Below are 26,084 nucleotides of genomic sequence, written 5' to 3' on the forward strand. Positions count from 1 at the left end.
TGGACTGGCTGGGGAAACGGATGGCTTCCCCTCAAGCTGGGGTGCCTGCCAGCCCGGGGTTCTTGAGGCTGTCCCTGAATGTCTTGGTCTGGCTTCTAAAGCGCTTTGTGTGTTATATGACTCATAGTCCAATTAAAATAAAAGTGGCCGAGGATGAAGAGTGGAAGGGAAAACACGCAGAGGGTACAAGACAAGTGAGCACTCATGTCGCAGGCATGGCTTACTCTAAAAAACACCAATCCCAAGTCTCAATTTACCACATTTCAATTGTCTAGTATCGAGGCCATTATACTCATTACAGAATGTGAATTATTTTATTTTGACCCCAAAATATCCATCAGAAGCTTCCTTTGGGTCATTTTTCTAGTGAATTTTAAATATCACTAAATTGTCAGAAATTCAATAAACATACAACTGTTTTGGACATCACCCCAGGCCCCCACCCCATTGTGCAAAGCAAGGTAGTCTTGGATTGTGAAGCTGTCTGCCTAAGCTTGGAAAACACCAAAAGCTTTTGTAATTCTACATAATAACAACTGCTCATTTGACATGAAAGAACATGCAATATAAACACCAGCTCATCAAAGAACTTCAAACATCTTAAAAAGGAGAGTAAACAATACCATTCAGGAGCCAAACCTGATAACAAAGCATCTCACAGGAGGGGTCTTCAGTGGTCAGCCAGGCCCCACCGGCATGAGGCCAATGGGGCCCTACTCCCAGGCTCTTCCTCCTTCGTAACCGGACCTGCTGAAGAGGCAGGAGGGGCTGGGTTCCTCCACTGTCCCCAGAGCTCGCCCGGTGCACCGCTGCATGGATCTTATTTTTAAAACAGGGTGAAGTTGGGCCTGGGCCTGGGAAGAGGTGCCTAGGACCCTCATGGACCCCTGTTCCCAGTGGCCCTCTTATCCCTATCTGACTCAAAGCTGGACCTGCAAAGTAGATGAAGCGAGTCGTAGCTTCCTCCTCCTGCCCACCCAAGTGTCTGTTGTGTCCCTTCCCTCCTTCCGGCAGGCCCCAGCCCCATCTATATTATCCTAAAGCTTAGACTTTAAGGCAGGGGTGGGGAACCTTTTTTTTGCCAAGGGCCATTTGGATATTTATAACATCATTCGCTTCATATAATTCACTTAACATAAACTTATGCTGCTATGAAAAAAGCTTCTAGGTTCATTGAATTTCGAGTCCTGCCTGTGGTTACCTTGGCAGGGCCAGACCAAATGATTTCTGGGGCCTCATACAGTGCTCAGGCTGGATGTTGCCCACCCCTGCTTTAAGGGAAAGTGTGATGGTCATTCATCAAGAAGTCAAATAGCTGATCTTTGACAGCTGTGCTGTTACCTCTGCGCAGCATCTGCATTCTTGGCAAAACCTTGAGGAAGAGTGATGTTTAATTTTATGTGTCAATTTGACTGGGCCAAGGGATGCCCAGATAGCTGGTAAAAGATTATTTCTGGGTGTGTCTGTGACAGTGTTTCCAGAAGAGATTAGCATTTGAATCGCTGGACTGAGTAAAGAAGGTTGCCCTCCCCAGTGTGGGTGAGCAGTATCCCATCTGTGAGGGTCTGGCTGGAACTAAAAGGCAGAGGAAAGGTGATCTGCTCTCTGCTGGAGCTGGGACATCCATCTTCTCCTGCCCTTGGACATCAGCAATCCTGGTTCTCAGACCTTAGGATTTGGATTGGAATTATACCACTGGCCTTCCTGGGCCTCCACCTTACAGATGGAAAGTCATGAGACTTCTCAGGCTTCATAACAAATCTCCTACTGTATCTATCTCTGTATATCCTATTAGGTTTGTTTCTATGGATAATACAAAAAAACAACAACATATATGGTCTAACCAGAATTTCTGATGTCAGAAGGAAGAGGAGGTTTCGGGGGAGGTGTGGATGGGGAGGAGCTCCATAGGGAAGCCCTGAAGTCACACTGAGGAAGTGACATCCAGGTGAGCCACACACAAGACCAAGCCAGGTACTATGTGTAGACCAGTTATTCAGGAGAAACCACTGCACAGTGTCTCAGGTACTTCTCCTTAACCACCTTTGATCATCTACTCAACCAGGAGTCAAGGGTGACCAACTTTTCTGGCTCTGTCTGATGTGGCCTCAGTGGTGCTCTATGTTGAAGAACAGGTGCTCTGACTCCCAGAAGAGAAGATTCGCCACAAAGGGGCTTCATACACAGGTTGAAGGAAGTATCTGGGAACAGAAAATGGCGTCAGCAGGAGTCACGCTGTCCCCAGGTGTGTCCTCTAATTGTCATCTGGGAGAAATGCAGCTACTCCAGGCTTTGCCATTTAAACACACAGGAGGAATGGCTCGCTAGTGACCTCATTACCATCCTTGCCCAAAGAACCAGTTATGCCTGCTCACTACCACCCACAGTCTGCTGATGCTAGGCTCAGATGCTAGGCCCGGAAAAGCCTCTGTGAGTCTCAGTGCCTGGGCAGACATGCCTCCCTTCCCAGCCACACCAAGAAATATTTCTTCTTGGGTGAGGAAAAAAGATTTTCTGTGTTTGTGGAGAAATAGATGCCCCATGACTCCCAATTGCTATGAACCATCTCTTCCCCATTCTCCCCTAGTATTGCCCATAAAGTCATTCATAAAGTTGTGGGCCCCACAGTTAGCCCTCTGGATGGAGCCTGACCATACCACAGGGTAGGGCCCACTTTAAGACAAGGGGTCAGCCTTTTGTCAGCAGGCAGTCAATGTCTTCCAGCTGCCCTGGGGACAGGGGAGGTTGCATAGCATCCTGAGTGAAGGGGAGAGCTAAATGTTGTTAGCGACCAACCCAGACTAGTAGATGGGATCCGGGGAACCACTTGTGTCTACCACCACCTGAAACACTTGGGGCATTAGAATTTACTTCTGTTCCTTTGATTCAATTTTTTTTCTGGACAGGTTTCTTCATCTATCAATTTGCATAGATATTTCTTTCTTCCTTTTTTTCCCCTTTATTAGTTTTGCATGTTTTCTGCCCCAACTTTCTATTTCTCTCCTAGTGTGTGGTTGATTTCTCTGTGGCCTACTTCCCTCCTATCTGATCACTTTTGTGTCCACTCTTCCGAGCCACAGCGTGGCCACGGGGGTTTTGCAGACATAGCCACTTCTCTGTGCCTGGTAATCCTGATTCCTTTTTATATCCTATTTTTGGGGGCAGAGATGGGGGAGAATGGAGGTAGGAGCTACCTTGGGTATCATGTGTCTTTCCTTGGCAACCACTTTTCAAATTTACAGTGTGTGATTATATTCTTTTCCATACTTGATCACCAACAGTGAGGTTTTTGCTGTTGATTTCATTAGGCTTTGGGGAGAGGGAAACTTGTGGTCTGGCTTTATTTATTTTTAGAAAAATGCAGGTCTATGGAGTTAGAAACCAGCATTCACCAAGCAGGGTGTGGGCAGCAGAGAAAAGAACAGGACACCAGGCTGTGGGGTCACCTCCTGGTTCTGAAACACTGGCCCCAGTCTCCTCCACACCGCACCTCCGCCAGCCTTTAGTCCCTCGCCTGGAGACAGACTTCCTCTCAGCCTCAACCAGAACCAAGGAAACAGGGACCTGCTTTCAACTGAACTGACATCTGAGGAAAACAAATCCTTTCATTTCTGTTAGAAGCCTCCACCCTCACTCAAAACTAACCTCTATACCAGTGATGGCGAACCTTTTGAGCTCGGCGTGTCAGCATTTTGAAAAACCCTAACTTAACTCTGGTGCCGTGTCACATACAGAAATTTTTTGATATTTGCAACCATAGTAAAACAAAGACTTATATTTTTGATATTTATTTTATATATTTAAATGCCATTTAACAAAGAAAAATCAACCAAAAAAATGAGTTCACGTGTCACCTCTGACACACGTGTCATAGGTTCGCCATCACTGCTCTATACTCACATTCGACCCTTAGAGATGACCCCACTGGCTATCGCTCTTGCAGGACCTTGTAAAGAACCCACATGTCCTGATTCCTCTGCCCAATCCTTCTCCAAGTGAATAGGAGTCTCCATGTACAGTAACTAGCAATTTGGGCATTTGAGGCTTGAAATATGACAAGTGGTCTCAAGCCAATGGAACAAGCTTAGTTAGCATGGTATGGGGAGAGTGGCCCCTGCATAGGCAAACTGCCCTCCATGCACCCTGATATCCACAGTAGGTGACACAGGGACAGGACTTACCTGGCCACCCAGCCAGAGAGCAGCACTTGGGGTGTGGGTGTGAGAGGGGAGGAACATGATAGGACAATTCCTTAGGAGTTACCGGCTTACAACTTTGTACGATCTTTTCTAATCATTATTTCAAAATCATCTGCACTCTCTAAACTCCTGTGGCAAAGCATGGCCTTCCTGCCCTGATTTGGGCCTCACATTGTCCAAGGAAGGTTCCTGGGTAACTATAGGTCCTTGGGTCAGTTCCAGCCCCTCCAGGAATCAGGTTATCCCCTTAACTTACATTCACACAGTGTATGAAGTGGGCATGGGCGCAGGGAAAACCGAGGGAGAATCTGCTAAACAGCGAGAGATCAGGAGCCAAGTGCTGCATAATCTTGGAGCAGGGGGAGGAGGGGAAATATGCAGCCACTACTTGGCAAACCCACCTGTATGTCTGCCAGAGACATGAGAAACTCCTCACCTGGTTCCTGGCCACAGATGCTTCGTAACAAGCCTAACAAGAGGTGGCTCCTCCCCCTGGCAGCTCCGGGAGCCATCTGGCTCTGCGCTGTATGGTTCACAGGGTCCGGGGTTTGGCATGGAGCCAACAGGTGGTGGGTGTCAGCTCAGAGGAGGGGCAGGGACACAGAACTATTCCCACCCCCCACCTCCAGCTTCAATTATAATAACTGTTTATTTCAAGCACTGGGATTCCTGCACTGGGATTACATTTGCCTGAGAAGTGGTCACAGGAGCAGCGATGGAACAGACTCTCCACTTTCAAAGGCAGCTCTCAGAACAGACCCACCTGGGGAAAGTCCAGCCCAGTTCGAGCTGCAGGAAGTGCTCCCATCACCCTGCACACAGGGTCACTTCCCTTTCATTTTAACCCTTTGTCACTCAGGCCCTGTCTAATGAACAGGAAACCCATGTATCTTTTTCATGGGGCTCTCCCTTCCCCTCCTCAACCCCAGAGGCCCACACCATCTGAGCAGAGAATACTCTGGAGTCCGCTGCTAGCAACTGGCTCTACTCAATCCCACTGGCAATCTCTGCCCACCTCCCAGCCAGAGTCGTGCACACATTGCTTGGGTTCTTGGGGGCAGGGTAGCCACAGCCTGAGGTCTAACTCTAGCCTGGAGTGCTCCAAACGTAAGCTCTCAGCTGGACTTGTTTCCTGGGGCTGCCAGAACAAATGAGCACACACTGGGTGGCTTGAAAGAACAGAAATGTATTCTCTCACAGGTTTGGAGGTCAGAAGTGTGAAATCACGGTGTTGGCAGGTCGGTCCTTCTGGAGGCTCTGGGAGAGAATCTGTCCCTCGTCTGTCTCCTGTGCTGCATCCTCCACATTCCTGGCTTGAATCTGCATCATGCTGATCTCTGCTTCCTTTTACTGGGCCTTCTCTCTGGTTCTCCTCTTCTGTGTCTTATAAGGACACCTGTCATTGGATTTGGGGCCCACCTCGTGAATCCCGAATATTTTCATCAGGAGATCCTTAATTTAATTTTATCTGCAAAGACAATTCTCCAAATAAGGAAATTTTCACAAGTCCTGGTGGACATGTCTTTTAGGAGAACACCATTCAATCCAGGTATATTAGTTTGCAATGGCTTCCATAACAAAATACCACAGACAGGCTTGGGGTAGGGGAGAGTGCAGACATTGTCTCAGAGTTCTGGAGGCTGGAAGTCCAAGATCAAGATATGTGTGTGGGGGGGAGGGGGGGCAGGGAAGTGGAGGGATGTCTCCCAAGGCCTCTCTCCCTGGCTTTAGATGCCATCTTCTCCCTGTGTCCTCACATGGTCTTCCCTCCATGTGTAACAGTCCTAATGGCCTCTTCTTATAAGAACACCATCCATATTGGATTAAAAACCACCCCAATGACTGCATTTAATTTTAATGACCTCTGCAAAGACTTTATCTCCAAATATAGACACATTTTGAGTTACCAGAGATTAGGGCTTCAATACATGAATTCTAAGGGACTAGAATTCAGCCCGTAACAATGAGGTGGTTTTAGGCACAGTCCCTGCTGAAGAAGAGGAAAAACACCAATTTGTTCTCAGGTGACTCATCTCCAACTCTAGTGCCCAGTCCACCCATGGGACCCAGACTGTGCAGCTCTTTACCGAGGCCCTTTCTGACCACTTCTCCAACTGGGTGCTCCTCCCTGCTCCGCCAGGGCCTCCCCTCACCCCACTACTGACCACAACTCAGGAACCTTGAGGGCTGCAGTCCCTGTGGTGCAACATGGCTACTTTTTAGAAGCCTTTTCAGGGGGGGAGGTGAACACTGGGCAGATCACACCTCTCTTTGTGGCCCCATCCACTATTCCACTCTGTAAAATCACCATATGGTTAAACAAGTTCTGTCTGTTGGGATGCTTTTAATGAGAAGCAAGATCAAACCGAACTCAAAATGTGAAACCATAAGAGAAACTTACTGGCCCACCTATGTGAAAAGTCCAAAAGTGGTGTGAACTTTAGGTAAGGGTTGATCTAGCAGTTCAACAATGCCACCAAGAACACACTTTTAAAAAATTGCAGTGTAATTAACATACAATATTATATTAGTTTCAGGTAAATAACATAATAATTAATTATTTGTATATTGCAAAAAATATACTTTCTTTCCATGTTTTGTCCCTGTTTGTTTTCCTGGTACTGGTTTCATGCCAAGGCTGTCTCATCTTTGGCTACCCGATGGCCCAAGATACGCTCCTAAAATAACCTGCCGCAGTCCCACAGAGCAAGGAAATAGCCTTCCCCATCTGGATCAGAACTCCTGAGCATCATTCTGATATGGACCACGTGGGTCACATGCCCATCTCTGAACCAGTCAGTGTGCCTCGGGGGAGGTGGGACTACCTCAGAAAAACAAGGACCCATCTCTGGAGCTGGAGGGTGGTGGTAGAATATCCATCCCACCCAAACCACAAGGATTGGGCCACAAAGGGAGGCTCACACAGATGATTGAGGGGCAGATATACATCCACTACACAAGTTGCTAGGGTGTGCTGAAGAAAACAAAACATAATTACAGCACGAAGGGGAAATTGTATGTAGACAAAATGTGCCTTGCCCTATGATCCTGGGGCAAAGTCTTCCCAGAGTACTCTCACTGGCAGAATGATGGCCCAAGGAGAGTCTATGTCCTAATTCCTGAGACTATGAATATGCTCCCACATCCACAAATATCTTACATGGCAAAAGGGACTTCGCAGATATAATCAGCTGACCTTGAAATAGAGAGATCATCCTGCATGGGCCCAATATAATCACACTAGAGGCCCAGTGCACGAAATTCATGCAAGAGTAGGCCTTCCTTTCCCCGGCTGCCAGCACTGGCTTCCCTCTGGCACCCGGGACCCGGGCTTCAGGTCTAATTAGCATATTACGTTTTTATTATTATAGATGAGCCCTTAAAAACATGCAGACGAGGTAATCAGAGAATGCAAAGCACAAGAAGGATTCGATGCAGCATTACTAGCTTGCATATGGAGGAGGCCAAATGAGAAGGAATGTGGATGCCTCTAGATGCTCTGGAGCGGCCTTTGGCTGACAGTAAGCCGAGGAGGAACACTTTAGTCCTACCGTGGCAAAGCACCGAATTCTGCCAACCATCGGTGTGAGCCTGGCAGGATTCTGCCCCAGTGCCTCCAGGTAAGAGTCTTGATTTTGCCTGTAAGAGCCTAAGCCAGGGGTAGGCAAACTTTTTGACTCGAGGGCCACAATGCGTTCTTAAACTGGACTGGAGGGCCGGAACAAAAGCATGGATGGAGTGCTTGTGTGAACTAATATAAATTCAAAGTAAACATCATTACATAAAAGGGTACGGTCTTTTTTTTTTTTAGTTTTATTCATTTCAAACGGGCCGGATCCGGCCCACGGGCCGTAGTTTGCCCACGGCTGGCCTAAGCAGAGTGTCCAGCCAAGCCCGACTTCTGACCTACAGAATTAGGAACGCGTGTTGTCTAAAGCCACTACCACTGTGGTCATTTGTTATGCATCAAGAAAAAGCTATGAATATAGTGAGGTAGGTGAGTGTATTAGTCAGGATTCTCCAGAGAAAGAGAATCAATACTATATCTATAGATATATATCAGAAATTGGCTCATGTGATTATGGACGCTGAGAAGTCCCACAGTCTGCTGTCTGCAAGCTGGAGGCCCAGGAAAGCCAGTGGTGTAGTTTCAGTCCAAACCCAGATGCCTGAGAATCAGGGAACCGATGGTGTACATCCTGGTTCAAGACCAAAGGCCCACGAACCAGGAGCACTACGTCTGAGGGCAGGAAAATTGGATGTCCCTGCTCAAACAGAGAGAGAAAATTCGCCCTGCTTTGCCTCATTGTTCTATTCAGGCCCTCAGCAGACTGGATGAGGCCCACCCACACTGGGGAGGCCAATCTTCTTCACTCAATCTACTGATTCCAATGCTAATCTTTTCCAGAACCACCCTCACAGACACACCCAGAAATAATGTTTTACCAGCAATCTGGGCATCCCTTGGCCCAGTCAAGGTGACATAAAATTAACCCTCACAGCACTATTATTCCCCTGTTTTACAAATGAAGAAAACAAGGCACAGAGAGGTTAAGTGTCCTGCAAAAGGTGGCACAGCCAAGAGGTGATGTGCTGAGCTCTCGAAACCAGGCAGTCTGGCTCCAGACCCTGTGCTCATGGCCACTGTACCATCCTAGAGGGGAAATGTGGATTCAGCAACAGCCTCATTTCCCAACTCTGCATTGGAGTGGGCAGGTTTCTTTGAGGTAAGAAATCATCTGGGTAGGGAACATCTAATCCAGGTTTCCAGAGCATGCCTTACAGCTCTCCCGTGCCAACACTGGATGCTCCATTCAGATGTGAGGCTCACTCTTCATCTCCAGAACAGACAGCCTCTGAGGCCCTTGAAATGGAGTTTCTCCTCGTGGCCCTTTAGCACATTTAGGCTGCAGAAGTGAATTAAATCTGAGTTGCCATCGGATGTAAGAGGAGGGTAACAGTAGTAACGAACACCTACTCTGCCCTCTCTATGTACCAGGCACTGTGCGATTTTGTTCAATTACTATGGTAGCCTTCTGAGATGGATCAGGACGGTTCTCAATGTAGAGGTGAATAAACTCAGGCTCAGAGAGGCCCAGCGACCTGTCCAAGGTCAACCAGCCATTAAGCAGCACAACTAGGCCCCAACTCCAAAGCCTGAACCATCATGCCCCTGGGCCTGCCAGTTAGAGAGGGCAATGACCGTCAAAGTGGGCCTGGCAGCCTCCAGATATGACAGGGACCTCACAGGAAAATTGCCAGTAAAGAGGGTGTGTGGCAACAGGTGAGCAGGGCTTGGCTTTACAGTGGGGACTAAGGAAAAGCTAGACACAACGAATGTCATTTCTTTGCAGCATGAGGTGTTTGGGACAACACTGTTATAGGCCTTCAGTAAGCAAAGTGCTGGGTTCACAGCATGAAGTCTGGGCGGCGGGGCGGGCATTCATGGGGGAGGCACACAGCACCCCAGATCTATCAAATTCAAAACTGTGGGGGTATCACTGTCATCTCCATTTCTAACCAGCTCCCAGGTAAGCCATAGGTACAGTGAAGTTTAAGACTTACTGGCTGTTATGGGTTGAATTGCCTTTCCCCAAAATTTATACGTTGGAATCCTAACTCCCACAACCTCAGAATAGGACCTTATTTGGAGGTAGGGTTTTTAAATGAGGTCATTGGAGTGAGCTCTAATCCAACTGGTGTCCTTTTTAAAATATATATATATTTATTTATTTTTATTGATTTCAGAGAGGAAGGGAGATGGGGAGAGAGATGGAAACATCAACAGTGAGAGAGAATCATTGATCGACCGGCTGCCTCTTGCACAGCACCTACTGGGGATCGAGCCCGCAACCCAGGCATGTGCCCTGATTGGGAATTGAACCATGACCTCCTGGTTCATAGGTTGATGCTCAACCACTGAGCCTCATCGGTTTGGCACGATGGGTGTCCTTATAAGAAGAAATTTGGACACAAAGATGTGCACAGAGAGAAAATGATATGAAGAAACACAAGGAGAAGACGGCCATCTGCAAGCCAGGGAGAGAAGCCTGGGACAGAGCCTGCCCTCAGCAGGAACCTACCCTGCTGACACCCTGATCACGGACTTGCAGCCTCCAGAACTGAGACAACCAATGAAGCCACCCGGTTTGTGGTACTTTGTTACAGAGGCCCTGGCAAGCGAACGCAATGTCTGCACAGAGAGACAGACCTTTGCAATGCATACATCTACTGTGGGGTGAGAGTGGGGTTGCTCAGAATATTCTGAACTCAAAGATAGGAATAGTATTCCATTTTCCTTGGAGCAGGGGGAGCTTCTCACTCCACGTTGTCCGAGTGAAGTAATCTGAGAGCAGCAGAAAAACAGTGTCTGTTTTCTGGGGCAGGGAGGGAGAGACAGAACAAAAGGATCTGTCCCAGGGAGCTGAAAAAGTGGGAGGAAGAGCGAGAGAAACAGGGATCCTGGGAGACAGCAGTTTTTATTCATTATTTGTTCTTAATTTCCAGGCTGATGCCACAGGGGGAGGAGGGGTCTTTTCTCAACCTGCAAGAGTTTGAAAAATAGGACTCCGCTGGCGTTTTGCAAGCATGTTCCTTTATAAAATAAATGACCCTCTAAAAGTCTCCCATGTGGGGGCATCCGCTGGGTTCTCCTGGATCCCAGGCCGCTATTCCCACTCCAGGGTCTCTGTGTTCCCGGAATGGGGGCAGGGCTGGCAGGAAGGGATTCCAGCCAATTACCAGGCAGCCTCTGTTCTGTCCAATGTCCATCAGCCCTTTGTCCCCACTAGGGTCCTTTAGGCTTCATGTCCCTGGAAATTGCGTCTTTGCAAGAAGAGGGCAAACGGGGTGAAGGCAGGGGAACCCCAGATCTCCCTTGGGACTCAGGGCAGGGCCTGTAACCCACATGGCAGCTGGTCAATACATGCCTGTTGCAGAGAGGCCCCAGGGAGTACACAGCTTCTGACTGAGGCCCCTCAGGCTTTAGGATGGCCGCCTCTCTGCCTTGTTCTATTTCATCCTCCTCGGCACTGAATTCTTTCCCTTCCAGCCTAAAAATTCCCATTTGCAATGAGCTCGACTTCCCTTCTCTCTCGATCCTAAGACATTGAGATGCATCACAGAATGCTGTGGCTGGAGGGGGACCTTCGGAATCATGGTGTCTGCCTTAATTCTATTGATAAGAAAAATGAGACTCAAAGAAGTTAAGGGCATTGTATCTGAGACCATTAATGACAGCATGGCTAGCACAGCCCAGTCTCCCAAACCTCTCCCAGGGGTTTGTTGTTGTTAATCCTCACCCAAGGATATTTTTCCATTGATCTTTAGAGAGAGTGGAAGGGAAGGGAAGAGACAGAGAGACATCTATGGGCCAGGGACTGAGCCTTCAACCCAGGAAAAGGCCCTTCAGTCCCCGTGCCAATGTTCTATCCACTGAGCCAAACTAGCTAGGGCTCCCAGGGAGCTTTTTATAACACAAATTCCAGTCCCATGAGGCACTGGAGGGTGGGAAGGGTGTGGAGGAGGAGTTCCCTGATCAGGTTTGTTTTCAAAACACTGTAGAGACACCCAACCCTTTCCTGCTCAGGACTTGAGCATAGACTGTCCCCCTGCCTAAAATGCTCTGTACCCACTCCTTGTCACCTAGTCCACATCTTTTCCTTCTTCAGATCTTATCTTGAACTTCATTTCCCCCAAAAAGCCATTCCTGATTCCACAGATCCTTTAGGACCTGAGGCAAATGTTCTCTCCACAGCCCTTTCTCCCACAGCACTCACGTGTCATTACTATTGCGTTCCTAGTGGGCAGTCTGCTGTGTAAGGTCTATCTTCTGCTAGCATCTAAACTTCCCAAGGACAAGAGCCACATCTTTCTCCTCTGATGTCCCCAGCACCTCAAACAATACCATACCCACAATAGGCAGTTTATAGATGTATGTTGATTTGATGGCTGAGAAATCCTGCAATAAAGCAGCCTATATTATTTTGTTTTCATTTAGCATTTCCCAGACCTATTGGAGCATGGAACAACAACAACCTGAGGAACTAGACCTATCCATGTGACAAGGATACACTTTGGGGACACTGTGCCACACTGCACACAGACTGCCCCAAATGAAAGCCTTCTGATGCTCCCTGTAGCGCTATCCCAGGAAGAACATGTCTGACAAAGGTTACAGCATGGGTGGTTCTTGAGGACATTTTGCTCAGTGAAATCAGCCAGTCACAAAAAGGCAAGTACTGTATGATTCCAGTTGCATGAAATATCTACAGCCGTCAACTTCATAGAGACAGGAAGTAGAATGGTGGTTGCCAGGGGCTGGACAGAGGACCAAAGGCGAGCTTTTATTTAATAGGTGCAGAGTTCTACTTTTGCAAGATGAAAACATTCTTGAGATCTGTTTCACAACAATGTGAAAATACTTAACATTATTGAAATGTACATGTAAAAATAGTTAAGATGATCAATTTTTTTATTTTTTTAAGATATATTTTTATTGATTTTTTACAGAGAGGAAGGGAGAGGGATAGAGAGTTAGAAACATTGATCAGCTGCCTCCTGCACACACCCAGTGGGTATGTGCCCGCAACCAAGGTACATGCCCTTGACCAGAATCAAACCTGCGACCCTTGAGTCTGTAGGCTGACGCTCTATTCGCTGAGCCAAACCGGTTAGGGCTAAGACGATCAATTTTATATTATGTGTCTTTCACCACAATAAGGACATGCATAAAGAAACATGCACAGCTGGTGTGGCTCAGTAGCTGAGCATCGATGTATGAACCAGGAGGTCACAGTTTCGATTCCTGGTCAGGGCACATGCCCGGGTTGTGGGCTCAATCCCAGTGTGGAGTGTGCAGAGGCAGACAGCCGATCAATGATTCTCTCCCATCATTGATGTTTCTATCTATCTCTCTCTCTCCCTCTCCTTTCCTCTCTGAAATCAATAAAAATATATTTTAAAAAAGATTGGTTGAACTTACAGTGTTTTGCACACTGTAAAGCAAACTATACACATGTAAGGCTTTATGACAGGCCTTTTCTCCAGTCTGAGAGCAATGCCTGCTATAGCAGGTGCTCAGTAATATTGATTGAGTGAGGAAGCTTTATTATCATTCTTCTTATTTTCTTCATATGGGGAGAAGAAAGGACATTCCGGGGAGTGGGGGGAAGAGCAGCAGGACCTCACCTGATGAACAGGTACAGGACTTTCAGAAATAGGACTCCTGGATCACCCAAGGGTGCCATCTGAAAGAAACGTTCCCCGTGTAACTAGGTGTTAGAAGTAAAGCTGGTTCCTAACAGAGGCCCTTTTGAATTCTGCAGTCACACCCTCTCCCCACCACCCTTTCTGCAGAATAAGTAGGAGGGATCCTGAGATCCCGAGAAAGAAAGGCAGGTGCTGGCAGAGGGGGCTGCTTAGCAGACGGTTGCCAGTGCTGGGTGGCTGGGCTGCATCAACATGCTGTGCCTGGACAGACCTCGGGAACATCAGAGGAAGATCTCAGAACATAACTAGAATCCAGAGTCCCCCGTCTTCTTTGCATCCAGACCCCTTCTTTGCAGCCGGTCAAGTTCCAGGCACCAGCACAGCTCAAGCAGAATAACCAGCACACCAGGCTCCCCCCTCGAAGGGAAGCACTTATTTAGTCAGCACCTCCAGGCCCTCCCTCGGCCGCTCCTCACTTTCTGCCCCCCCCCCTTGGCATCGCTCCAAGGATGTATGGGTATATTTTTCCATTTACATGGAGCATCTCTGGCATCAAAACATTACAAACACCACCTTATGTTTCCTTTCCTGATAAAAATCACAAAATCCTTGCTATATGTGTTTACTGTGAGAACGGTCTGTTATGTCGGGCACCCCCGGGCACCCAGCTGTTCTGGTTCCCCCCAAGCAGCACCTCTGAGAAGTGTGCTGCATGAAGGTGTCTGCGTTTCCAGAATTCAAGGTGTAACGGGCCGGATTATGCACCGCACTTGTATGAAATCACCCCCAGCAGGCGTGGAATTCGCATGAAGTCCTAGCCAGGAGGGAAGTCGTTGGAACGCCCACCCCTCTGAGTGTGCAAACACTAGCGAAGGAACGCCTGGGTGGGTATGGCAATCCGGATAACAGCTACCCACACATTTACACTTTTCTAACAATTTATGAATCAACATCCACACCCTCGCTGCAAAGTATCTGTCGGACTACAACCACGCCTGAGGAAAGGCAGCCGGCAGTTGCACGGAGAGGATGATAACCGGGGTTCACGTGGACTAAGGCTTGAGTACCCCATGCCTCTTCCTTAACCTTCCTGGACCTTCTCTGCCGTCACTCGGAACGTTCCTAAGAGTCACAGAATGCATTACACATCTGCTACTGGAGGCAGCGGAGAAGGAATTCATGGATGTCTTTGAAAGACTTTAAGAGCCTGGTTGGAAAAAATTCCTGCCAGGTTTCCAGGGGGCAAGTGTAAGCGGGAGGAGGCAAAAGTGATGCTACAACAGGGGCCTGTGTCTCAGTATCTGAATGGTACGTGCCGATATTTTCCTCTGACATGACGTGTGACCTAACCACAGGAAGTCCTGGGAACCTTGGGTGTCCCACACAGAGGCTATAAGCCCGGCCCTAGACCGACACCAGCTCCAGGCCCTGAGGAGGAATCAAGAGCAAAATCTAACCAGAAACCTGGGCTCCATCCCCCACCTTCTATGCAAAGTTGCCTTAAAAGTCACTCGAACTCACAGGGGTGATGCCTTTGCATCACAGACAAGCCCTAGACCAGTGATGGCAAACCTTTTGAGCTCGGCGTGTCAGCATTTTGAAAAACCCTAACTTAACTCTGGTGCTGTGTCACATATAGAAATTTTTTGATATTTGCAACCATAGTAAAACAAAGACTTATATTTTTGATATTTATTTTATATATTTAAATGCCATTTAACAAAGAAAAATCAACCAAAAAAATGAGTTCGCGTGTCACCTCTGACACGCGTGTCATAGGTTCGCCATCACTGCCCCAGACCAAGAAACAGCTCTGAGGACGGTGGAGTGGCAGCTGAATTTGGCCCCAGATAAAGAACTGTCCTTTCATAAAGGGAGCGGGCCGGCAGGGAGTGAGAGGGCCGAGGCCCAGCGGGCGCAGGGAACAGGAGGGACTGCTGTGGTGCAGGTGCCACCAGCAAGCAGTCTGAGGGGCCGCCTTTGGTCAGGCCTCCCCACGGGGCCCCATCCCACCCCAGCCAAAGCAGGGCTGACCACATGCCAGAGACCAGTGGGAGCCAAAAACAAACCAAACCCCCCCCCCCAAAAAAAAGATCATGACTGTCCAGGACTTTGACCCGACCACCCTCATAGCAGAATGCCCGTTCCATCTTGCCATGAAAGATGAATCAGGGCCTCTGCCTGGCAAGGAGAGAGAGAGAGAGAAGGAAGGAATAGACAGATGAGGGAAAACATACTAAGAATAACTTTCTTTCTCCAGCTGATTTGGAAACCAGGTGGTTGGAAACAACAAATGGTGACTGGAGAGAGAAGTGGGTGTCACCCAGCTTTAAAAGGGTCTGAGAGGCCGCCTTTGTGTCAGGCCTCCCCACGGGGCCCCATCCCACCCCAGCCAAAGCAGGGCTGACCACATGCCAGAGACCAGTGGGAGCCAAAAACAAAAAACAAAAAAACAAAAACCCAAAACAAAAAAGACCATGACTGTCCAGGACTTTGACCCGACCAACCTCACAGCAGAATGCCCGGTCCATCTTGCCATGAAAGATGAGGCAAGGCCTCTGCCTGGCAAGGAGAGAGAGAGAGAGAGAGAGAGAGAGAGACTGGAGGCGGCGGAGAAGGAAGTCATGGATGTCTTTGAAAGACTTTAAGAGCCTGGTTGGAAAAAATTCCTGCCAGGTTTCCAGGGGGCAAGTGTAAGCGGGAGGAGGCAAAAGTGATGCTACAACAGGGGCCTGTGTCTCAGTATCTGAATGGTACGTGCCGATATTTTCCTCTGACATGACGTGTGACCTAACCACAGGAAGTCCTGGGAACCTTGGGTGTCCCACACAGAGGCTATAAGCCCGGCCCTAGACCGACACCAGCTCCAGGCCCTGAGGAGGAATCAAGAGCAAAATCTAACCAGAAACCTGGGCTCCATCCCCCACCTTCTAAGCAAAGTTGCCTTAAAAGTCACTCGAACCCACAGGGGTGATACCTTTGCATCACAGACAAGCCCTAGACCAGTGATGGCGAACCTTTTGAGCTCGGCGTGTCAGCATTTTGAAAAACCCTAACTTAACTCTGGTGCTGTGTCACATATAGAAATTTTTTGATATTTGCAACCATAGTAAAAAAAAGACTTATATTTTTGATATTTATTTTATATATTTAAATGCCATTTAACAAAGAAAAATCAACCAAAAAAAATGAGTTCGCGTGTCAGGTTCGCCATCACTGCCCCAGACCAAGAAACAGCTCTGAGGACGGTGGAGTGGCAGCTGAATTTGGCCCCAGATAAAGAACTGTCCTTTCATAAAGGGAGCGGGCCGGCAGGGAGTGAGAGGGCCGAGGCCCAGCGGGCGCAGGGAACAGGAGGGACTGCTGTGGTGCAGGTGCCACCAGCAAGCAGTCTGAGGGGCCGCCTTTGGTCAGGCCTCCCCACGGGGCCCCATCCCACCCCAGCCAAAGCAGGGCTGACCACATGCCAGAGACCAGTGGGAGCCAAAAACAAACCAAACCCCCCCCCCCAAAAAAAAGATCATGACTGTCCAGGACTTTGACCCGACCACCCTCATAGCAGAATGCCCGTTCCATCTTGCCATGAAAGATGAATCAGGGCCTCTGCCTGGCAAGGAGAGAGAGAGAGAGAAGGAAGGAATAGACAGATGAGGGAAAACATACTAAGAATAACTTTCTTTCTCCAGCTGATTTGGAAACCAGGTGGTTGGAAACAACAAATGGTGACTGGAGAGAGAAGTGGGTGTCACCCAGCTTTAAAAGGGGGAATTGCTGATATCTGAGCCAAAAAAGGACGCGCTGAAACCAAGAGGTGGATTAGCTGCAGAGGAAACAGTCTGAAGGTCCCATCACAGGTGAGAGAAGTCCAGGAAGAGCCAAGTAGAGAGGGTGCAGGGTCAAAGCCACAATCAAGTGTGGGCAGCAGAGCTGAGCTGACCTGGGGCCCAGCAGGGGCTTGGGGAGGAGGCAGTCGGCCAAGAGCAAACAGCAGGCTCCAGGATGGGGGCCTAGCTCTCTCAGCAGGGTGCCTGTGCCCCACCCCACAAAGGTAGAAGAAAAGTGGCCACTGGAGGAGCCAGCAGGGCGCAGGGGGTGGGAGGGTTGGGGGCGGGGCTAAACTGTCGGGGGCAGACACTGGAATTCACCTCCCAGCAAGATTTTCCTTGCTTAAAAAAAGTCACCCTACACGCCCAGCGTGAACAGTGCAAAGCTAATTACTGCGCGTCTCCTGTTCTTGCAGATGCTGATGCTATGAGATAACCTGAACAGGATGTTGCTCACTGGAAGGTGACTTTTCGGTTTGGTGGTATAAAACGTGTGTATGGGGTCACTCGTGTTGTGGCAAATGGCAGGATTTCCTTCATTAAAGCTGACTAGTATGCTAAGTGAAATAAACCAGACACTGAAGGACAAATACCACACGATGCCCCTTATATGTGGAATCTAAGAGTCCAGCTCAGAAGCAGAGGGTGGGCTGGCAGTTGGCAGGGGCTGGGGAGGGGAAATGAGGAGACGTTGGTCAGAGGGCACAGATTTTCAGTTATGCAGGATGAGTGAGTCCTGGAGAAGACTCATAATTACCATGAGGGTAGACCTTATAAGTGCCCCTCACGATGCCCTGTTCAGGGCATCCACAGCAGAGTCTCACTCTAGTCTCTGCTGTTTAGATGTCATTTTTATGTCCTTTTTTTTTTTTTAAATGGGAAACACTATTCTCACATCATTGTGATTCTTCCCAACTTTTGTTCATTTGACAGAGCTTCCTGATGTTTGGCAGCAGCCAGAATGGGTGGTGTTGATCCCTTAGGTGGACAGGTGAGGCCTGCGGTGGAGTCACCCTGGGTGGGTGGCTAGTGGCATTGCCCAGTAGGCTCCACAAATATAGTACCCATTACTGTTTACTGTGTGTGCCACAAAACGGGAAAGGTCGGGAAGCCCTGCCTAATGGTATAACCTTTGCTGACCTCTTTGGGTTTTGCCTCTCAGCATTCAAAGTTAACTCTAAAACGCTTTCTCTTTCAGAAACACTCAGCTCTTCACGTGAAATGGGCCCGGGGTTTTACGTCACGACCGATAACCATGAGTTTAAATATGATTTGAGACTCAGTCAACTGCTTGGTTGTCTCTGGGTAACTCTGTGATGCCCTTTTGCTGCAGCACAAGTAGATCCCCAAGAAAACAGACGCAGCCTCTAAGAGGTAGGAGCAGGCAACAAGGGCAGTCCTCTCTGGCTCCTCCTTTGCTCGGGCCCCACAGGAAAGGTGTCGTCACCCTCCCAGAGCACTTTTGACTCTGAGGCCCCGCCCTTCCAAGTCCAGAGGCTGCCTCCTTGGGCACTGCAGCCAATCTCGATGGGCTGGTTTCCCAGAAGAAAATAAAAAGAGAGAAGCACTCCCAGTGTCATCAAGATCAGAAAAGAGAAATACGTCTCTCCACGGGCAGAGCAGCACTCAGCAGGGAGGGAACTGTTTTCAGGAAGCTGCAGTCCTGATTCACTCCCCCGATAGACAACGTGTGCTATTTGAGGTCAGTTGCTCATCCTTTCTGTGTCCCAGTTTCCTCTTGTGCAGAACAGGCACTAATCATACTACAGCATGTGTTGTGGAAACGGATGAATAATCCGGCCTCCCACCGAGGATGGATGCTGTGAAATGTGAACTCAGGAGCAGCGATGAATACTTATCACGGGGAAGGGGGAGACGTGCTCAAATGCCGAGTTTCAGCGTTGGCTGTGGAAATCCGCTTAAAGGAAGGGTCTGTCCTCGAAGGACATGTTTCTCACAAAAGGAACGGGCAGACAGAGCGCAGCAAGTTTCTGTGATTCATGAGAAGCCTCTTTGCCACTCATGTCAAGTTCCCTGGGGTGTCTGTTAGGAAGAAAATTAAGCCCTTCGCTTGCTTTAGGCCAGTGATTCTCAACCTTGGCTGCACATTAGAATCACCTGGGAATCTTTTTAAAATCCTGATTTCTGGGCCTCATCCTCCGGAAATTCTGTTTCTTTGTTACTAATGTTGTGGCCCCACCCCATAACAAAGAAACAGAATTTCCGGAGGATGAGGCCCAGAAATCAGGATTTTAAAAAGATTCCCAGGTGATTCTAATGTGCAGTCAAGGTTGAGAACCACTGCTTTAGGCGGACTCAGAATCCTACTGTGGTATACTTGGAAGGGTCTTCACACATATTCTGGTTTCATGGTCTTCAAAGTTTGAAGAAAAGGTTCTACTGATTTAAACCAAACAAACGAGTTTGGGTAAGACCCCATACATCACACAGATGCGTTCAAGTAAGAGTGGAGCTGTTCAGGCTGACGCTGAGGCTGGGACTGCACTTGGCCCCTCAGCACCACCCTCCTGCAGCCCACAGTCCAAGGGACCCTCCTCAGAGCCCCCAGGGTTGCTCTGATGACCCAGTTTGAGGACATCCTGACAAAGACTCTCTCCTTGACCAAACCCTACACAGCCCCTCTTAACTCGTTTTCAACAGCCTCAATTTTTGGACTTCTGTGTTAATCTCTGCATTGTCCAATTTTAGCAAGAATTCTAAGTTGGGTTAGCTACAGTCTCCATCTTCCATATTTGATCACCCTCCGTACCTCATCAGCCTCAATATCTGATCGGGTACCTTAACCTCCACCATCTCCCAGGTCAGTGGTCGGCAAACTGCGGCTCTCGAGCCACATGCGGCTCTTTGGCACCTTGAGTGTGGCTCTTTCTAAGCCTTAGGAGTACCCTAATTAAGTTAATAACAATGTACCTACCTATATAGTTTAAGTTTAAAAAATTTGGCTCTCAAAAGAAATTTCAATCCTTGTACTGTTGATATTTGGCTCTGTTGACTAATGAGTTTGCCGACCACTGTCCCAGGTGATGTCTGATCACCTGGCCACCCTTTAGTAAGAATCCTGTTAAGACAGTTTAGCCCAAATCCCCCCACCTCTGGTGTTTCTTCTTAGTCATCTTCCATTCACCAGCCCCCACCTGCTGCTGGACTATACATTCCCACTTGCCCATGCTGTATTTGGAGTCGAGCCCAGTTCTATACTGAGGTCTCTTTTCTCCTATTGCAAGAGTCCTGAATAAAAGGTGTATTTACCACTTTGACTACTGTCCAGCTCTGATTTTTCTTTAATAGTCCCAATTAGCTTAACTCTCTCATTTGATAGATGAGCAGACAAGTTTTGAGAGGTAAAGTTACTAGAACCTGGATGTCTTGATTCCAGGCCTGGGTCATGTCCCCCTTCAACACACTGAAAATGGCGGAAGCCATGGATAAGGGTGTAATGGAAGTGGCAATGGCAGGGAGTCACAGCAGGGAGGCAGGGAGAAGACAGACGGAACACAAAAATATGGATATAAGCAACATTTTCAAAAAACTAAGGGGGCATATCTGTCTAAAGGAGGTCAGTTCCTTCGTGTATAAAAGAGAGTGCAGACAAAAGGAAAGAAACCCCTTCCCGATGTTAAGAGGAGATGATGCCAGGATCCGTTTCGGTCCTGTGAGCGAGAAGACACATCTCTGTGTTACAAAGGGGCAGAGATTACTGAGATTGCCTACATACTGAAATAGGCATTTTGTAAAATGCTATTTCTTAAGTTCATGATAGGCTAACCTCAAAATTATAATATCTGGGTCCTTCTCTGGAGTTTTTACTAACAATCTGTGAACTATCTGGGATGGTGAACCAATAAAGGTGTAGTGATTCTCGATTTTCCTGTTCCTGCTCTGCTCACCCCCATTTCTGCCATGTGTCCCCTAGTTGGTGTGAATGCAGAAGAAGTCTTTAACATACCCCCAAAACTGTCAATTTTACAAAGCTGTATGTACATGTACAGTATAAGGCATTCAGTGAGAATTTCAATCTTTGTGGAATAAATTCAATCATACCAATAGGTATTTTCTAAATTTGATCCAAGTTCAAACCCTTTCTCTTTAAAACACCTGAAAGCAGAAAAACAATGTTACTGGAGGACAGTTTGGCAACAGGTACCAGAGGCCATCAACTATGTTCATCCTTTGATCCAGCAACTCTGCTTCCAGGAGATCATCCTAGAGAAATATCAGACTTGTACAGAGAGATCTGTGAAAAGGCTGTTCATTGTGGCATTATTTACTAGTATAATATAAAAATTAGAAACAATTTAAATGTCTGTCAAGAGAGATTGATTAAATAAACTATGGTAGAGCTATATGATACAATAACATGCTACTATTAAAATCATTTGTAGGAGAATATTTAGTGTTATGGAAGTATTTGTAATTTACCAGAGGCCTGGTGCATGAATTCATGCATGGGTGGGGTCTGGCTGGCCCACCCCAATCAGGCAATTGGTTAGGCCGGCCGGGGGCAGGGGCCTCGGGTGGTTGGCCGGTGGGCCCTGCCCCCAATTGGTGGTTGGGGGGAGGAGGAGGGGGACTATAGGGGGGGCAGGCCAGGGAGAGGGGCTGTGGGCAGTTGGCTGGCCGGCCCCACCCCCTGGTCAAAATCTCGGTTGAACTCCCAGTAGAACTCCTGGTTGAGGGGACAATTTGCATATTAGCCTTTTATTTTATAGGATTAATGAGAAAAAGCAGGTTGTAAAAGGAGGTTGTAAAACATTACACTGTCTTATTTATATTGTATGTTATAAAATATATACATTAAGAAAATATATAACTTAGATGTAAACTGAGATCTCTCTACTTCTCAAGCTCTAATGATAATTGGTTCCGTTCCTTTTCACCAATTCCATGGACTGTGGAAGTTCAAAGCCTTCCCTGAGATTCCTGCCATTTCTAAGTAGCAAGGTGAGAGGAAGACACCTATGTTATCATGGCTACAGCATGTTGACCCAGTTGTGAAACTCAGCCCCATCTGTAATTTATATAGAATACGATTATGCACAGACACCCACACATACTGATACACACACATGATAGCACAAAGCACCTGAGAGGGTGGAGGGAAGGGTGGAGAGGTGGAGGATGAGAAAGGAGGAGTTTCTATTTCAGCTTGTAAACCACTTTAAATTGCACCTTCAAATTCTGCCAGTGTATTCAGCTTATTCAAATTCAGTTTATCCAAATAAATAAACATGTAAATTTTTTTAATGAAAAAAAAAGTGCTGGATAATGACAGGGATCAGGAAAGTAAGGATTTGACACATGTAAATCCAGGTATTCAAGTGCCCAGGTAGCAATGCATGTGGCTATTATTGTGGAGACGTTCCTGGGTTGAATCTAATGAATGCTTTGCACATTTAGACCAATAGTGAAAAAAATCAATTTATCCCACATGACAGAGTTCTGAGCTTATTTCCCATGTAAGGTCCTGACATTTAAAATGGAAAGGAATTCATTCCAAATAGAAATAGGATTCTGATCCAAACAAACTAATAGAAGAGATTTGCCACCAACTTGTTATAAAAGAAGAAAATAGTGATGCTTTTTCAGTACATGGAAGGTAGGTCTTCAAAGCACCACATACACTTTAAGAAAGCAAAATCAGAGGATTTGACAGGGGATTGAAATCCCATTGTCTGCTCCCAGCTTATGTTTCAACATTTGGTTATCTAAATACCAATTTCCCCGTGAAAGGGCAAAGAGCTTGAAAGGCAGCCCAGCCCTGCACACAGCCTGCCCTAGTCTGCTTGGGCTGCCATAACAACGTACCACAGAGTGAGGGGCTCGCACAACAAAGGTGTATTTCCTCACGGTTCTGGAAGCTGCATGTTGGAGATCAGGGTGCTGGATGGTCAAGTTCTGATGAGAACCCTGTCCCAGGTTTGCAGACAGCTGCCTTCTCACTGCATCCTCACATGACAGAGGGAGAGAGAGAGCTCTGTTCTCTCTTTCTCTTTATATAAGGACATGAATCCCACCATGGAGTCCCCTCTCTCATGAGTTCATCTAAACCTAATTACCTCCTGAAGCCCCCATCTCCAAATGCCATCATACTGTGGGTTAGGGATTCAACATAGGAACTTTGATGGGTTACAGCTCAGTCCATAGCCCAACTCCCAGCCCTTCTTCATTTGGAGACTCATGATATCAAGGCTACATCCATAGTCTGCGATCATAGATAGGGCCCCTCATGCAGAGAAAGCAGGTGTGGTGCCTTGCCTGGTCTCTCTGGCCAGGTGTAATCTTTGAATTTGATTTAATAACTCTCTTACTTTGCCCACTAACTTGTCCCTTACATTTCTCTTCTGTCATCCACAGATGGCCAATACGACCAGTGAGACAGAATTCAAAAGGAGCCCCATTATCTTTAAAATAGTTTAGAAATAATTCTAGTGCAGGCTCTATACTTTTGCTTGGTTAGGGCACCCTCACGTGTTTGTAAAGGGAACTACCATTTAAGTTATTTGAAAAATAACCACTTGGAATCAATCATCCATAACGTTTGCCTTCACTGCGCACCTGCTGTAGCTGAAGCATCGTGGTGGCAGATATAAAGACGATTAGAATGTAAATCTTGCCCTCAAGAAACTCAGTTTAACAAAGAAGATAAGACGTACAGAAAGAAATTTGGAGAGGCAGAAAGCAACAAATACTTCTTTTTAAAAAAATATGTATTTTTATTGATTTCATACAGGAAGGGAGAGGGAGAGAGAGATAGAAACATCAATGATGAGAGGGAGTCATTGATTCGGCTGCCTCCTGCATGTCCTACACTGGGGATTAAGCCCACAACCCGGGCATGTGCCCTGACCGGGAATGGAACTGTGACCTCCTGGTTCATGAGTCCATGCTCAACCACTAAGCCACACCGGTCAGGTGCAACACATACTTTTAATTGCCCCAGAGAAAATGCCATGGAAGGCAAAATGAATTCCATTGTAGATACTGTATTTTGATATGGACCTGGGTCTAATGGAGGGCCGGTCATTAATTGATTCACTCATGAATTCTTTTAACTCATGGTAAAATGAAGTCACTCAAGCAGAAAAATGAAAGAGTTATGGAGATAATAGCAAGGAACTTTGTTTTATGGGAGCATTAATTTGTGAAGGATAATGATTTAAATTAAGATCAAACTTGATGTCAACTGTTGCTGAAAAATAAAATAGAATAAAATTTAAAATATAAAATAAGTTTTAAGAATTTTTTTTAAAAAATGGTCACACAAACTTGGACTTCTCTGGGTGACAAAGTGGGAACCAGGGAAGGCATTTGAGCAGAGGAGAGAAGCTCACTTACTTTTTGATTTATTCAGCGAATATTAGTGTGCCTACCAGTGGGAGGCACAAGGTGTTGGGTACCGGGTGCTGAGAAAAACACACATGGGCCCTGCTATCACAGAGCTTATAGCAGGGAGAGATGATAAAGAAGTATTCATACAAATAAATACCTGATTAAAGATTATGCTAAGGCAGATAATGAAGATCAAGATCCTGTGAGAGAATACTGAGGGGTTAGAAACTTACTTGAAATGGAGGGTCAGGGAAGTCTTCTTTGAGAAAATGACATCCTGAAGGACCCACAATGGCCAGGTAGAGACTTGGGAAATGAACCTTTAACATTTGCATACAGGCCTGAAGGAGAAAGGAGTTTCCTGACCTTGAGAGACTGGAAAAATGGTGATGTGAGTGGAGGGCAGGAACAAGAGAGGGGGTGGTAAGAGGTGGCATGGAGGGAAATGGCACTAGTTCATGCTGACCTTACATGTCCTGGCAATGGGCCTGGGTTTTAAGTGCCACAGGAAACTGGGGAGCAACTTGACTGTGTTTACAATGTGTAAACATCTCTCTGGCATAGTGTGAAGAAGGGGACATGGGCAGCTCTGGGACACCAGTAATGAGGCCCCTGCGGTTGCCAGGTGAGACAGTGGTGGCTACACCAAGGCCGCTGTCAATGGGGATGGAGAGAAGGGCTCCAAGGAGGCTAATCTGGCCACAGTATGGATTATAAGGGAAAGGCTAGAGGTGAGGGGGCCATATTCAGAGGCCATTGCAATTGTCGCAATGGGGCATGGGAGTGAGACACAAGAGGCTCCTAGGGAGGTCAGTATGTAATTTGAAACAGCCTCATCCAAACTCTGAAGGCGGGGAACCCCCAAGCTCCCAGTCTAGAGAGAAAGAAAGTATAGGAAAAGCATTCAAGGAGACATGAAAGCTTTGAGCTCATGTAGGAATAAAAAGAAGATGTGTGATCAAGTGAGGGCAGAAGACAGGTTTGGATTGGGACCTCTTAGCTTCGGGGAATAAGGACAATACCTGACTAGGTATCCAGATAGGAGTGAGAAATAAGGCCAGAAACAGTGGTTTAATTAGATTGTGATTCTCTACTTCTTCCCAAGCTAACTTTCACTTGGGGAATGGGAAAGAAGATATGCCTAAGGGAATGGGACTAGAGGTGGGGTGCAGTGGAAGGAATATGAGGGTATCACTGTGGGGAGCGGGGAGGGGGATTGGAAGAGAAAGACAACATAAAGGCACCTAGAGCTCAAGGTAGCTCCAAGCAATTCAGATGGAAGTTACCAAAACTACTTTAATACACCACTGACATCACTGGATAAATCCTCTAGACAAAAAATCGGCAAAGAAACAGCAATCCTAAATGACTCACTAGATCAGATGGACTTAATTGACATCTTCAGAACATTTCACCCCAAAGCCACAAAATATACATTCTTCTCAAGGGCTCATGGGACATTTTCAAAAATAGACCACATATTGGGTCACAAACAAAGTCT

The 26,084-nt window shown here is 47.2% G+C and overlaps 1 protein-coding gene across 1 annotated transcript in view; it reads left to right on the forward strand.

Moving 5' to 3' along the window:
* ECHDC3 (enoyl CoA hydratase domain containing 3) overlaps positions 1-26,084 on the forward strand; it is a 55,404-nt gene that overhangs the window by 5,316 nt on the left and 24,004 nt on the right. Inside the window, exons 2-3 of the mRNA XM_014536470.1 lie at positions 16,086-16,162; positions 18,432-18,538. Coding sequence (XP_014391956.1) covers positions 16,086-16,162; positions 18,432-18,538 — 184 coding nt within the window. The remainder of the gene's footprint in view (positions 1-16,085; positions 16,163-18,431; positions 18,539-26,084) is intronic.

This window comes from Myotis brandtii, unplaced genomic scaffold, assembly GCF_000412655.1.
Source record: "Myotis brandtii unplaced genomic scaffold, ASM41265v1 scaffold163, whole genome shotgun sequence".
Taxonomy (NCBI): domain Eukaryota; kingdom Metazoa; phylum Chordata; class Mammalia; order Chiroptera; family Vespertilionidae; genus Myotis; species Myotis brandtii.